We start from the raw sequence: 15,525 nt of genomic DNA, 5'->3' as shown, positions 1-15,525 counted from the left end.
ACAGCTGTCTTCTCAAAGACTTTAGCTTTCTATCTGTCCTCTTCCTACGTTTTATAGTCTTTTTACTGAGTAAAAAACATCAGGGCAATGAAGAGAATACACTGGAAAAAAAAAAAAAAAGAGAGAATACACTGGAATGCAAGAGATTTGTACTGAAACTCTTGAGTTAGAAGCTTGTGAGTTTGGGAGGTTTGTTTTTCTTATATAAATTAGTCATCTGAACAATCTCACACACACACTCACACACACACACACACGCACACGCACACACACACACACACACACACACACACACACTAAACCAGAAAAGGCCAAGTAAGCCTGGAAAAAAGAGTAACCTTTATCAGTTGTGCACAATGGTATCCTTATCGTTGCATAACTAGATTTTACATGGTTTTAGGTATTGTGTGCTCACTGTTTTGAGTGCTTTATCTTTGGTTTGGTCTTTTTTATATAGACCTTCCTTTGTATCTTCCTAGTTCATGTAGTTATCCTTTTATGGCAATATGTTACTTCATTATACTTTTTTTCTTTTGCGGTACAGGGGCCTCTCACCGCCATGGCCTCTCCAGCCGCGGAGCACAGGCTCCGGACGCGCAGGCTCAGCGGCCATGGCTCACGAGACCAGCCGCTCCGCGGCATGTGGGATCTTCCCGGACCGGGGCACGAACCCGCGTCCCCTGCATCGGCAGGCTGACTCTCAACCACCGCGCCACCAGGGAAGCCCCATTATACTTTTTAATCATTCCCCAGTAATTAGATTCTCTTCCAGCCTAATGAAAAAGCTCTAAGCATCTTGGCAGAAACATTTTATTTTTAGTTATGGGGGGGCTATATTACTGAATGATGTTACGTGGTCAAAAGACATAATTCTGTAACACTGCTAGCACAATCTAAGGGCATATTTAATTCCCCAGCAGTTCCTCATCAGCATTTGGTTTTATCATTCTTACCTATTTATATTAATTTTAAAATATGAAGTATTACCTCTCCTTCCTTTCTTTTCTTCCTAATTGTAAGAGTAATACATAATTTTTATAGAACACTTAGAAATACAAAATATGGGAGTTCCCTGGTGGTCTAGTGGTTAGGATTCGGGGGGATTTTCTCTGCCATGCACGGGTTCAGTCTGGTTGGGGAACTGAGATCCCGCAAGCCACGCAGTGCAACCAAAAAAAAAAAAAAATATATATATATATTTATTTATACATATATGTATGTGTATATATATATATATATATATATATATATACACACACACACATATATGGAGAGAGAGAGAGAGAGAAATCCCCCTGCCTGGAGATAAGTGCTCCTTCTGTGTGTATTTTGTACTTAAATGAGCTGTATTTTTTCTGCGAGGGTCCCTGGAGAAGGAAATGTTTCTCTCTCAGTATTTTGAGAAATTAAGGCCAGATTTTATCTACACCATATGATCTCCATGCATAGTTCAGCAAAGTCCCATTTTTCCCTAAAAGTCATTCTTCCTCCACGCTTGACTTTGGAGGGATGAGAGAGTCTGAAGGAAGGTCAAAGTTGAATGGTTGAAGGAAATGGCTCTCAGTAAATTAAAGTGTTGAGAATCAACTTTTAAAGAGAATTTTTCCTGAAAATAAGCATACACAGGACAGGAAATCCTGCTTTTTACTTGACATTTGGGACCTAAATTACTTTATTTCTTAAAGAAAACTTTGCAGAGAAAAGAAATTCTACAGACTACTGGCTAAAAGCCCCAGACTATTATTTTCTTACCGGTAAATGTTGATGCATTTGGTTTATGGATTCAATGAAAATATTTAAGGGGTGGTCACACTAATGAGAGTTGCTGCAGTCAGCTGACAGGAAGGAGGACTTGTGGGGTGGGGTGAGGCCAAGCCTTAGGAAATTCCAGAAAGTCTTAAAGTGTCGTATCTTTTCTCTCTTAACAGATTATGATGATTAAGGCTGCCTCAGGCATCTGAATAAAAAAGATTGAAATGTAATAAAAATGTGTTACAGAAGAGTATTTCAGTATCAGAATTCCTGGTGTTTGGTTTTTTTTTTTTTCTTTTCTTTTCTTTTTGTACTCCTTTACTTTCCTTGAGAAATATTGGAGGAAACCCCACCTTTTTCCTGAACCTCAGATTACCACTTGTAAAATGAGGATCAAAAATGAATAGTAAATGAATTTGAGATCTTGGGGTTTTTTTTTTTTTTTTTGAAGTATAGTTGCTTTACAGTATTGTGTTCATTTCAGGTATACAGGGATCTTGTCATTCTTTATATTTGAGTGGTTTGGAGGTGGAAAGGTATTAAAAGAAATGCATAGTGCTTCACCCGGGAGCTCATTAAAAGCCATCTAATCTCCGAGCTGTATTCCTCCTCAGAACCACTGTCAGTATAGCTTTGATTTCCAGAGACGTTTTTCTGTTTTTCTCTAAGACCAAAAGACTTTGCAGATTCACTTTTTTAATAGTTGAAAGAAAATAATTCAGAGTATTGAACCCTCATGAATTCTTTGGGGGGGGGGAAATGGCTATTTAACCCAAAGATTTAAATAAAAAGCTAGTGAAGATGGGAAATTTTATGCATCTAAAACCAAAGAACCTTGCAGGGCATGTGTTCTGGTTCTAAATGGTCTTGCTCTCAATAACACCAGTGTAAGAACTTCAAGCACAAACAGAAAACTAAACTCCTAGCAGGTTGCAACATGTAACACATACTCTTGGAATTATGCTTGAAATTTACCTTTGACAGAATGTAAATATTTGAAATATTGCTCCAGTGTTAAGACTGCAGAACCCATTCCCTTTTGGTTTAAAAAAAAAAAAAGTGTATTTCCAGGCTTTCTCCCTTTTTGAGCCCTGAAAATTTTAGTTTTTATAATGATCTTTTTACAGTGCAGCAGCGTTTGGAATAAATCTTTGGAATTTCCTTTAACTATCTGCAAATGAGAAATGTTTTAAAAACAGAAAAATGTGGATGGAGGGTATTCTGCCAAACTTATCTTTTCACTTTGGCTGATAATCTTCATTTCCAAATGGTAGGCTGTTCCCAGAGCAAAAATGTGTTGCATCATAGGAGTCATGTGGATGTGACTGATGTTGGTGCAGCTGACCTGAGTATGATGTGGCAAGGTTAGAGTTGCTACAGCTTCTTTTAGTTTTTTTTTTTTTTGTAAATAGATTCAACCAATAATGTAAATAGCAAAGATGACTGGAGATGCAGTACATTAAATATATATCGAATTTGCTAGAAACTGTATTCTTTTTGGTAGGGTACAAGCAAACCAAATCCTTGGCTCTGATTTCTGAAGTGGCATATTTTCTATCTCCAAGGAGAGAGAGAGAGGGCTGGGGGGCGGGGGTGTGGGGAGGACTTGAAAAAGGGATAGTTCACTGTCTTAAATTTTATTGTTGGTTGATTAGTCCATTGAACTTAAAGGTTTAATAATTATTTATTAATGTTGAATTCAAAAGGGAGCTAAATCTTTTTTACTCTTGTCTCCTGTCATACTGGATTTCACACATCTTTTCCACGTTAAGTTATCTGGAAATAAACTGAGATTTCAATGATAGGATCTGCTTGAAGGCTCTCATGGCAAGCTGAATAAACATGACATACTGTCTGTGTTTTATGTCTGGGAACATCCTCTGATACTTACTAAGTGGCTTTCTTCAGTTACTTTTCTAGTCGTAAAATTAGAATTTGGAACTTTCATTAGAGATCTACCCTAAATTTGAGAGATACAAATGTAGTCATTTACGGGAATCATTTTTTTATTAAATAAATCTGTACCTTCCACTTTTCTATTTAAAAAATAAAAAATAGGACTTCCCTGATAGCACAGTGGTTAGGAATCCACCTGCCAATGCAGAAGACACTGGTTCGAGCCCTGGTCCAGGAAGATCCCATGTGCTGCGGAGCAACTAAGTTCGTGCGCCACACCTACTGAGCCTGAGCTCTAGAGCCCGTGAGCCATAACTACTGAGCCCACGTGCCACAACTACTGAAGCCCGCGTACCTAGAGCCTGTGCTCAGCAACAAGAGAAGCCACTGCAATGAGAAGCCTGCGCACCACAGCCAAGAGTACCCCCCATTCGCAGCAACTAGAGAAAGCCCACACGCAGCAACAAAGACCCAACATAGCCAAAAATTAATTAATTAAAAAAATAAAAGCATGGTCTCTGCCCTCAGTAAACTACGATTCCAGTCCAGTAGAGGGATGCGCAACAATTTGTTAAGCATTGTAATGGAAGTGTGGCCAGGTCCTTGAGAACAGAGAAAGGGCTACTTAGATTTATGGAAGAGAGGTAGGGCAGATGCAGAGGGACTGTTGCTTAGCTTACACTGAGTCTTGAAGGAACAGGCACTGTTAGACATAGAAGGATAAAAGAGTAACCCAGGTAGAGGGAACTCATTTACAATATCATGGACCTCCCAGTGGTTTGCTTTTCCTGGAGGGTAAGCGGTGAGGAAGAGAATACCCAGAGAGGGTAGGAAGGGACCAGATCTAGAACTGGCCTTTTGTGACATACTAAGCACTTTAGATTTAATTCAAGGAGTGATTAGGAATCCTTAAAGAATTTTGAACAAGAGAGTAACATAGATTTTTTTAAATTTTATTTATTTATTTATTTTTGGCTGCATTGGGTCTTTGTTGCTACGAGCGGGCTTTCTCTAGTTGCGTCGAGTGGGGGCTACTCTTCATTGCAGTGCACAGGTTTCTCATTGCGGTGGCTTCTCTTCTTGCGGAGCACGGGCTCTAAGCACGTGGGCTTCAGTAGTTGTGGCACGCGGGCTCCAAAGCACAGGCTCAGCAGTTGTGGTGCATGGGCCTAGTTGTTCCACGGCATGTGGGATCTTCCCGGACCAGGGCTTGAACCCGTGTCCCCTGCAATGGCAGGCGGATTCTTAACCACTGTGCACCTGGGAAGTCAAGTAACATAGATTTATATTTGGGGATAATTTTTTTGTTTTATTTGGGATAATGGCAGTATCATAGAGCCTTGATTGGAAGGCGGAAGAACCAATTAGAAAGGTAATGCAAGGACTTCCCTGGTGGTGCAATGGTTAAGAATCCACCTGCCAACATAAGGGACACGGGTTTGATCCCTGGTCCAGGAAGATCCCACATGCTGCGGAGCAGCTAAGCCCATGTGTCACAACTACTGAGCCTGTGCTCTAGAGCCCATGAGCCACAACTACTGAAGCCCGCGCACCTAGAGCCTGTGCTTCGCAGCGAGAAGACACCCCAGTGAGAAGCCCGTGCACCGCAATGAAGAGTAGCCCTGCTCACCACAAGTAGAGAAAGCCCGTATGCAGCAACAAAGACCCAATACAGCCAAAAAATAAATAAATAAATGTTCCTTTAAAAAAAAAAAGAAAAGAAAGGTAATGTAGTAGTCCAGGGAAAAGATGATGAAGACATGAACCAGGCAGCAACAGCAGGGATAAAATGGGATGGAGAAGGCCAACAGAAGATACTGCCATCAGGACTTGGCAGTTTGGAGAGACATCATTTTCATCTGGGACATGAGGATTCTGCTCCAATGATTGTTAAATTCTGAGGCTTTCTGGTTAAGGTGGTTAGGCAGTGATATTTCACAGAAAGCATTACCTGTATAGAGTTACTTATTTTCCCCTGGGCACCTGTGACTATGTAGTGCTTGATATTTATAATACTAAAAACACACTCTGTTGTATATAAAAACTAATATAAACGGGCTTCCCTGGTGGTGCAGTGGTTGGGCGTCCGCCTGCCGATGCAGGGGACACGGGTTCGTGCCCCAGTCCGGGAAGATCCCACATGCCGCGGAGCGGCTGGGCCCGTGGCCCATGGCCGCTGGGCCTGCGCATCCAGAGCCTGTGTTCCGCAGCGGGAGAGGCCACAGCGGTGAGAGGCCCGCGTACGGCAAAAAAAAAAAAAAAAAAAAAAACTAATATAAAATCTAATCTCTACTGGATATTATTTATAAAGGAGATTTGCAGGCCTCCTTTTTGAACATTGCATCAAGATTTCCCATCCTCACTGCAAAGCTTATTGCTGGGTTTTGTCTTCCAAACAGATTCTTCGGGCCCAAAGCCGAAGCGCAGGTGGAAGAAAGATCTCTGAAAACAGCTATTCTCTGGATGACTTGGAAATAGGCCCAGGTAAGCAGAGAGTTCCATGTGTGGGAAATTTTCTAGGAAGTACTCATTAGTAACAATACCTTTTGACCTCGAAGCTGATGCTTTTAAAGGAAGAGTGGTACGAATGAAAAGAAAGGCTGCTAGATACAAGCCATTCCCAAATCTCATTGCTGTTTCCAAATAGCTTCTCTGTATTTTTAATCCAACTTTATCAACAGTAACCTGTGTTAACCAAAGGGTAACTTTGCAGGATTATAAGGGAAGTACTGTTACCGACAGTTTTGGCTCCATGGTCATCTGGGGCTGGAGGGCTCCCATGGATGGACATTATCCCCTGTCAGGATTGGTTATCCTGTATTACTGATGCTAACATAACACCTTGAGAGCAGAATTATTATGTTTTAAAGGGGGCATATACAAGCACTTCACAAAAGAAAATAAAATCAATTAATATAGGAAAACCATCAGCCTCCTAGGAATCAAAGAAATGCAAATTAAAATGGCATGGCCATCTAATTTTTTCACATGTTAAATGAACAAAAATTTCAAAATATATAACACTCAGTGATGGTAAGGGTTCTCCTTTTAATGTTGGGAAAGTAAGTGAATGTTACCTTGTAAGTGACAGTTATAATCCTGATTTCCTTCTTTGTATTCTTTTTTAAAATTAATTAATTAATTAATTATATTTATTTTCTGGCTGCATTGGGTCTTCATCCCTGCATGGGCTTTCTCTAGTTGGGGCAAGCAGGGGCTACTCTTCGTGGCAGTGTGCGGGCTTCTCATTGCATTGGCTTCTCTTGTTGCAGAGCACAGGCTCTAGGTGCATGGGCTTCAGTAGTTGTGGCACGTGGGCTCAGTAGTTGTGGCTCACGGGCTCTAGAGCACAGGCTCAGTAGTTGTGGCGCACAGGCTTAGTTTCTTCGCGGCATGTGGGATCTTCCCAGACCAGGGCTTGAACCTGTGTCCCCTGCATTGGCAGGCTGATTCTTAACCACTGCACCACCAGGGAAGTCCCCCTTCTTTGTATTCTTAATAGAAGAGGTTGATTATATTAGATTACAATAGCCCAAAATTTAGAATCTTGAGATCGTTCAAATCACATTTTATCTTCTAATAAAGCACATTGTTTGCAATGCTTGCAGGTCAGTTGTCACCTTCATCATTCAACTCAGAGAAAAGTGAGAGTAGGCGAAATCTGGAGTTCCCACGCCTGTCAGAAACCTCCATAAAGGATCGAATGGCCAAGTACCAGGCAGCTGTGTCCAAACAAAGCAGTTCCACCAACTATACAGTATGTGTTCAGCATCATTCATTCGTTCACTCATCCAGCAAATGGTCACTGAGCACGGGAACTAAAAGTGTCTTCCAGACCCTGACCTGTGAGCCTTGGCTCCTTACTGGTCCCCAGCCATTCTCTCTTCACATAAATCCTACCCTAGCTTCATTCATAATCCTCACCATGTTCTAATCCTGACTTTGCTTTCCTAGGCCTCATTCCCACCCCACTCATTTTTTTGTGTGATGTTACCATCCAGTAATGTCAATGAGAATTTTCCTGTTGCTTTTACTTAATCTTGTTGTTAAAGAAGTATTGATAGTATTTTATTAGTTTTAACATATACACTTATTTTTGTTTTTGAGAGAAGAAAGGGAGAATACTGGAGAGAAATATTGAATATATTCAACATTAATGTGGGATGGGGTGTTTTTTGCAATTTTTATTGATATATAATTCACCTGACATAAAAATCACCATTTTTAAATATGCAATTCAGTGATTTTTAATATATTCACAAGGTTGTGCAATCATCACCACTGTCTAATTCCAGAAATTTTCCATCACCCCAAAAAAAGAAACCCATACCTGTGCAGTGATTCCCAATTCCCCACTTCCCTCATCCCCTGGCAACCCAGGGGCTTTCTGTCTTTATGGATTTTCCTGTTCTGGACATTTCATGTAAATGAAATCATACAACATAGGGTCTACTTAATCTTCACTTCTTATGATGTAATAATTTTCTAAACAAATAGAATAGTGGATAGGAAAAAGGGGGAGAAATGACAGGAAGATGACATACTCAGTAAGCACAAAAATGTATTCTAAGTAGCATGGAGGGTCTTTCCACTTTATACTTTCCTAGGCTTAACTGGCAGGAGGACACAACTGAACTGTTTATTTTTTTTATTTTTATTTTTTGTGGTACGCGGGCCTCTCCCGTTGCGGAGCACAGGCTCCGGACGCGCAGGCTCAGCAGCCATGGCTCACGGGCCCAGGCGCTCCACAGCATGTGGGATCCTCCCGGACCGGGGCACGAACCCGCGTCCCCTGCATCAGCAGGCGGACTCTCAACCACTGTGCCACCAGGGAAGCCCTGAACTGTTTATTTGAAGTTGCTTTTTAAATGCCATTTATTCATAAGTACACACACATATATACACATGTACACATACATATATATCTTTCAAACAGTTGTTCCTTCTAAGATTTCAAATGACAAATTATTAATCTCTTGATTGTTATTTTTTAATAAAATTGGAAGAACAGTATTCACTTTTATTTGGCAGGCTGAACTAGTGCCTGTTAGAAATCACAGTGTGTATTCCAGGAGCTGAGCCTTCTTTCCCCCACCTTATGAAGTATGCATTTTCCAATAGTATTTATTGGTGGACTAAGTCTCTAGGCAGTGAGTAATCTCATCTTGATTTTTCAGTATCGATTTAAGAAGAGATATTGTGTGTAAATCAGTAGCGAAGTGGAACATCACAGGCTTGTTATTCACTGGGAGTGTGAAAAATCAGCAAATTTAGACTTCTCTTAAAAGGCAGGTCAGGAGATACAGCAAACAGATGATCTGTGGAGCTTAATTCCCTCTGTTACAGGATTTTGCTGCTTCTCAGTGCCCTCCTGCTATAAACATTCTTACCAGGTGACTCCCTAAGTGGAAAAACCTGTTCAGTGACTTTGTTTTTTTAACTCCTAAATAAGAGTTTCTGCATTGCGGTTCGCCTGCTCTGTAAATTTTAAGAGTTGAGAAGTCTTAAGGAATTCTTATAAAAAGCACGTTTTATCTCATCCCCAAAGAATTTCTCAGGCCTCTTACAGAGCATGGTTGTAGCAAGGCGCACTCTCTCTGGCAATGATTCCGGAGGCTGGGCTTTGAGATGGGGTCACAAATGAGTTTTGGGCTCTTGTACTGTTGGTTTCTGTAGTGCTGGCTGCCAGCTCCTCCTCATAGACGCACCTCCAGAGCTGTAGGGCTCAACCTGGAATTCCACACCTGAGTCAGTTGCACTCACACTCCCTTCGTTGGCCTTGTGGCCATAAATCGCTCTTTTTCTCCCCATGCCTAAAGGAGTCACAGAGAACAGAAGGGTAGTAGATAACTAGCAGACTAAAGGTAGGAAATGTCCGCATTCATCTACCTCTGTACTGATTATGGATCTAGTAATAAAGTCAATTTTAATATTTTGCCCCAAGTGTTCTTTGCAAGGAAAACAAATATGTTTACACTTACTCCTTCTGATTCCTTATGCCTGTTTTTTTATGTTGAAGCTCTATTATGAGAAGTAAAATAAGGTATGTCTTTAGTATACTGAATGAATTTTATGCTAAAAACATGTCTTTGAAAGTCTCACAAAGAAAGGCTGTTTTATGGTATCATTAAGTATAATTTCAATTTTTATATGTATACATCATTGCTGTCTCTCTTTCCAGGCCGGGCATTTATATATATATGGTCAGTATATTTTCTTAATTATTGGCACTTGGCATCTCCTTTCCCCTGCTCCAGAATGGTCTTTTCTGGTAAAACTCACCAGCTTTGCATTCCCACAAGCTCTGCTGCTAGAAGAGTGAATCACGAGAACATTGTATGCGGGGGGTGGTCTGTGTGTGTGTCTGTATTCTAATGAGCATCCAGTTTTAGACTAGTTGTATAAATATTTAACTCTGAGGTATGTGTCCACAAAGCTGCTTTTGTCATTTCACAAGTCAATGGGTTTTGCTTGTGAGAGTTAGGGGGTTGATGTGACTTAAAGCCTCTTAAAATAATTTCTTTTTTAACATTCCAAGTTTATTTAATAGATGTGCTATGAAGAGAATCGTGAGACTTTTTTTTTTAATTCACAGACTATTTTTATTTTGTAGAATGAGTTGAGAGCTAGTGGTGGTGAAATCAAAACTCATAAATTGGAGCAAAAGGAGAATGTGCCCCCGGGTCCTGAGGTCTGCATTGCCCATCAGGATGGAGAAAAGGTGGGTTGGAAAGTCTGATGTCCATTTGCCAGGGAAGCATGTGTTCTAAATTAGATGCTTAAAATTAGAAACGATTCTAACTCTAGGCTGTAGAGTGTCTGGGAATTTGGTAACAGCTGCCAGGACAGATTGTCTTTTTTGGAGGTCACATAATTTTGATTGGGGAGCTCTGCAACTTATAGCTGACCAAATAATGAACCTTCACTGGAAAATTCTTTTGCCCAGCAAATGCTCAGAGGACTTAGAGCTTAAGTAATTTTTAAAAACCTGGTTTGAATAGAGATATCATCTTCAAAGTTATTTGTATATTATTAATTTAACACATTTTATGTAAGAAAATGTCATTCTTTCACTTCAAAGTATTTTGAAAGCTAGGCACTATGCTAAGCACAGGCAATGCTGAGCTTAGCAACTAAATGTGAACAAACCATTCCACGTGGTCTTTACCTGCAAGAAAGCTAACAGAGTAGGAGGGAGATGAGTGTAGGTTGGCTATTGTAAAACAGTATAACAAGTGCAGTGAAAGGGCTATGAGGGGCCCTGGAAGCTTGGACTAAGGACCCTTAACCTGACTTCCTCAAGAAGGTGATATCTGGGACATCCCTGGTGGCGCAGTGGTTAAGAATCCACCTGCCAATGCAGGGGACGTGGGTTTGAGCCCTGGTCCGGGAAGATCCCACATGCTGTGGAGAAACTAAGCCCGTGCATCACAACTACTGAGCCTGTGCTCTAAAGCTCGCGAGCCACAACTACTGAGCCCCTGCACACTACAACTATTGAAACCTGTGTGCCTAGAGCCTGTGCTCTACAACAAGAGAAGCCACCGCTGTGAGAAGCCCCCGCACCGCAACGAAGAGTAGCCCCTGCACACTGCAACTAGAGAAAGCCTGCATGCAACAACAAAGACCCAACACAGCCAAAAATAAATAAATAAATGTAAAAAAAAAAGAAGGTGATATCTGAGCCAAGTCTTGAGGGATGTGTGGAAATAGGCCAAGTGAATAAGGGGACGGTTGAGTAAAGAAAGAGAAGGGAGAAACAACAGAGGTTTGGAAACCAGAGAACCCAACCAAGATGACTTGTCTGGAACATGAAGTACCTGTAGGCAATGGCAAGAGACAGGTGGAGGGAGAGGGCCAGGTTGGGTCTTGAAAAACCCTTAAGAGTATGATTGTAGTCCTGCGTCGGAGGAAAGCCATGGGAAGGTTTTAAGCAAATCAGGTTTTATACATTTATGGTTAGATGGATGGCTTAGTTGGATTAAGTAACAATATATATGTCAGGTGAATTTATCATTTTCTCTGCCAATCCATTACCCAGTCTCGTTGGTCTTTCTGTCAATATGATAATCAAATGTTAAGTTAGATGAGGAGAGAGCTTTCAAGTCTATTACAGTGACTAATAGGAGTATAGTCATTGTTTCTGTTACACATATTAACACCCTTGAGGCCATTCTACAAAAGGTGAGGAGATGATTAAAATGGGTTAAGAGCAATAGTTCTCAAACTTATTTGATTATAACAGACTTTAAAATAGATATATTGACAGCATACCAACAGGAACTCGTGAGATATACTACACACTTGGACCAAAGGAGGCACACAGAAAAATAGTCTCAGATTAATGGCTACAATATTAGACTCAAAGAATAGAACAGGAAAAAATTTAGGAACATCAAATCGCTTTATTTTACAAAACTATATCACAAATGTATTTTGAGATAATAAGACAAACTACATGGCAGTAATGTGTTTCATAATCATAAAATAATCAAATTACATACATCCTTGAAACAGTGGGCTCAGGCATTATTTCCATGTCACATGTCATGTATCAAGTGAGTTCTCTCATTAGACTGCCTGGTTTTCCCATTTTTTAAGTGGGAGATTATATCTTATGTATAAGTGATATGTTTGGAATTTTTCTTATATACTGTAAAAAAGACATTTAAGAGAAAAAAATATTCCCAGCATTGAAATCCTCCCATCTGTCCTTGGAGCATAATTTGAGGAATGATCATCTGGAAAATCATGCTTGGATTGTCCCTATATCTAATTTCATGTTTCCTTCTTGATTGTCTTCGTATTGATTTGAACCTGGAACTCTGAGCTGAATTGGAGGATCAGAACATTTTAATTATAGCCTAAAAGGGTATCATTGCAGCTGAATCACAAATTGGGAAGTGGGTGGGGCAGAGAGGAGATAAAGATAGTACATAGTCTTCAAGTATATACTGTAGGTTCATGAACCCTTGGCTGCCTTAAAATTCATAAATTTTTTCAGAGCTTCAGCTCTCCTTTTGACTCTTTGCCTAGCTTTTGTTAACCAATACCTAAGAACTATTTGAACTTCAGTTTGTTACAAAAGGACATTAATGCCAGGGTAAACTTGCGTGAAATAGAATATTTTGTCAAGGTATTGTCTTCCCGTTCTCCTCTTGTGAATGAATTTGTGCTTTTCTTTAATGAAGTGTTTGAGCAAAATCTCACATGCTCTTTCCTGGCTCTTCCTGCAGTGAAGTCATCTGGTTGGGCGTGTGCAATGATGTCATGATTGGCATTAAGTTTACCCTGCAGGTTCAAGGTGACTAAATTGGAGGTGAAAGAAGGACATCCTGGGATGGGTGCACCTCCTAATTTAGCAAGAATTGAAGAGCTTTTTATGGCCATGCACAACTTTCAGAAAATTTATTTCGTATCATTAAATGAAATAACGCATGTAAAGTGGTCATTCCAATACCTGGAACATAGTAAGCATTTAATAAATGTTAACTGTTATTATACTGGTTTGGTTTATACCATGTCACAACTCCTGTAATGAACAGAGAATAAAGGGAAAAAAATGACTACGCTGCAGTCAGCCAACAACCTAATCTCCATTGTAAATTTATTCAGTACATTAGACATCCTGATATAAACACTCAGCATCACCCATAAAATCCCTGACATCTGAATGAAAGAATATTCACGAGGAGTGCACATTGGGTCACCTCTTGACCCTTCATGATTTTTTTTGGGGGGGGGGCGGAATTCCTTCCTCATAACCTCACTAGAAGTTCTCTGTATTTCTTTCTTTTTTTTCCCTAATATTTATTTATTATTTATTTGGCTGCATTGAGTCTTAGTTGCAGCACGTGGGATCTTTGTTGCGGCATGTGGAGTCTTTTCGTTGCAGCGCGTGGGCTTCTTTAGTTGCGGCGCGCAGGCTCTAGAGCACGCACGCTCAGTAGTTGGGCTGCACGGGCTTAGTTGCCCTGTGGAATGTGGGATCTTAGTTCCCTGACCAGGGATCGAACCCACATCCTCTGCATCGGAAGGCGGATTCTTAGTCACTGGACCACCAGGGAAATCCCGACCCTTCATGATTTTGAGTGTGGAGGAAGATACCAGGAAGGCCTAGGGGCCAGTAGAAAGGAGAGAGAGCTGGTAGAAAGTACTTTTATTTAAATTTGATGCCAAATGGGGAAAATAATCACCTATACGTAAGATTTGCCATCTCGTTAAACATTGCCATTTTGAGACCAGAACTAAAAAGGGAAACTAACCTTGAAGATAATACCAAAGGTTGGTTTTAGATAAATTTGTTTTATAGCTATCAGAAGGTCTTCTGTACCAGCAAGCTTGTTTCAGCAGAATGCATTTGTTTGGGAAATAAGGAGTTAGGAAAATAAAAGAATAGTTCCTATATGTAAAGACTTTATCTTGCCTTGGAGTGAGTTACAGTTACACGAGTTGTGGTTTGTGGTGAGGAGCTTTGCTCTCCCTGATAGAGGGTTTTGTTTTGTACCCTCCCCGCTCCCGCCTTTTTTTTGAGAGTACAAAGATATGGTTTAGAACTTCTTTTATAAAGGAAGATAATGCACACTTTGGGCAGTTGCTTGCAGTCTGTTATTTACGTTACTCTGTAATTGAGAGGCATGTTAATATCCTCATAAAAGACATTTTGCTGCCTCTTGTTTAAATGCTCAGCTGTTCTGGGGGCCATTATTTCCCCCAGGCAGCCAGTGACTGACTGGAGTCAGCAGGTTTTAATGGCATTAATAGCAGTTTGCTCTTTTGTTTTTAATGTGATTCTTAATCCACCACCACCCCCCCACCCCCACACCCCACACCCCACACCCCACCCCACCCCCACCCCGCCTTTCTTTTTCTAGGTTTCTGCATCTGAGAATAGTCTGGCAGCCCGTTCCGCACCTGCTGAGGATGATTCCCGTAAGCTTTCACTCTTAGGTCTGGTGGAAGAGGGTCTTGTTCTCTAGCCCCTGTTTGGTTGGCGGGGGTGGTCCCCAGTTCTGTCAGTGCTGAGAATGTGTAACATGTTAAACCCAGTAATGTAGCTGATCAGATCTTTCACTTGGTTTTAAGGACTGATGCTTGAGTACCCTTCACACATCCCATGCCTAAGAGAGAAGTTAAATTCAATGAAATATGATTAACTTGTGGCCAGCTGAATACTTTCGATGCTTCTCTCATTGAACTTATCCTGTCTTTTGTACCAAACCTTTTCAGGGTTAATGCTATAAAAACTATAATTTTGAAGTTTCATTTTAATAGAAGGTTGGCCAAGAAGGACTTTATTCATTTACAGGAATAAAGAATTGGTATTTGAGTAACCTTTAAAAAATATCTTTTTCTTATTTATCTAAATAGATACTATAATCCTCCCTCTGGCTAGATTCTAGACATTTTCCTGTGGGTGCTGAATTTGATCACCTTTTCATCCTATTTTGGAATCATTTTGAGCCTCTCTTCTCCCAAAGACAAAAACCTTTGTTTTTTAATATACTATGTCCACTTTTGATTCTGATGTTCAGTGTATTATTTTTTTAAATATATATGGATGTCTAGCTTCTCCTCAGGTTAATTAGTTTACTAGATATTGAAAACTCAGCAAGAAGTTGAAGTATCAGCTAAACAGATCTCTAGTAAACCCTGCCTTAAAATTTTAGAAACTTGCTGCTTGAATCCAAGAACATTCCTTTTGCAGTCATTTTCCTTGGACTAGAAATTTTTCTGAGTTTTGACTAGGTTTGCAAAACATTTTTTTGAAAAATAAGCCATAATCGTTCAGTACTTTGTTGACATGACTCTAGATTTTAGGGAATCTTTTATGGTTCCTTAGCAACTGTGTGAATGACTTCTCTGTGCCTCTTCTGA

The 15,525-nt window shown here is 40.3% G+C and overlaps 1 protein-coding gene across 5 annotated transcripts in view; it reads left to right on the top strand.

Annotated features, from left to right (window-relative positions):
- Window positions 1–15,525, top strand: part of LIMA1 (LIM domain and actin binding 1) — an 83,366-nt gene that overhangs the window by 55,923 nt on the left and 11,918 nt on the right. For all 5 annotated transcript variants that reach the window (XM_027106248.1, XM_027106245.1, XM_027106246.1 and 2 more), the window contains 4 exons: window positions 6,048–6,132; window positions 7,257–7,405; window positions 10,262–10,369; window positions 14,523–14,580. In XM_027106248.1, coding sequence (XP_026962049.1) covers window positions 6,048–6,132; window positions 7,257–7,405; window positions 10,262–10,369; window positions 14,523–14,580 — 400 coding nt within the window. The remainder of the gene's footprint in view (window positions 1–6,047; window positions 6,133–7,256; window positions 7,406–10,261; window positions 10,370–14,522; window positions 14,581–15,525) is intronic.

This window comes from Aethalodelphis obliquidens, unplaced genomic scaffold (assembly GCF_003676395.1).
Source record: "Aethalodelphis obliquidens isolate GAN/ISIS:26980383/991018 unplaced genomic scaffold, ASM367639v1 scaffold8, whole genome shotgun sequence".
Taxonomy (NCBI): domain Eukaryota; kingdom Metazoa; phylum Chordata; class Mammalia; order Artiodactyla; family Delphinidae; genus Aethalodelphis; species Aethalodelphis obliquidens.
The sequence above is the reverse complement of the archived record's forward strand: the minus strand, read 5'-3'. Positions and strand labels throughout refer to the sequence as shown.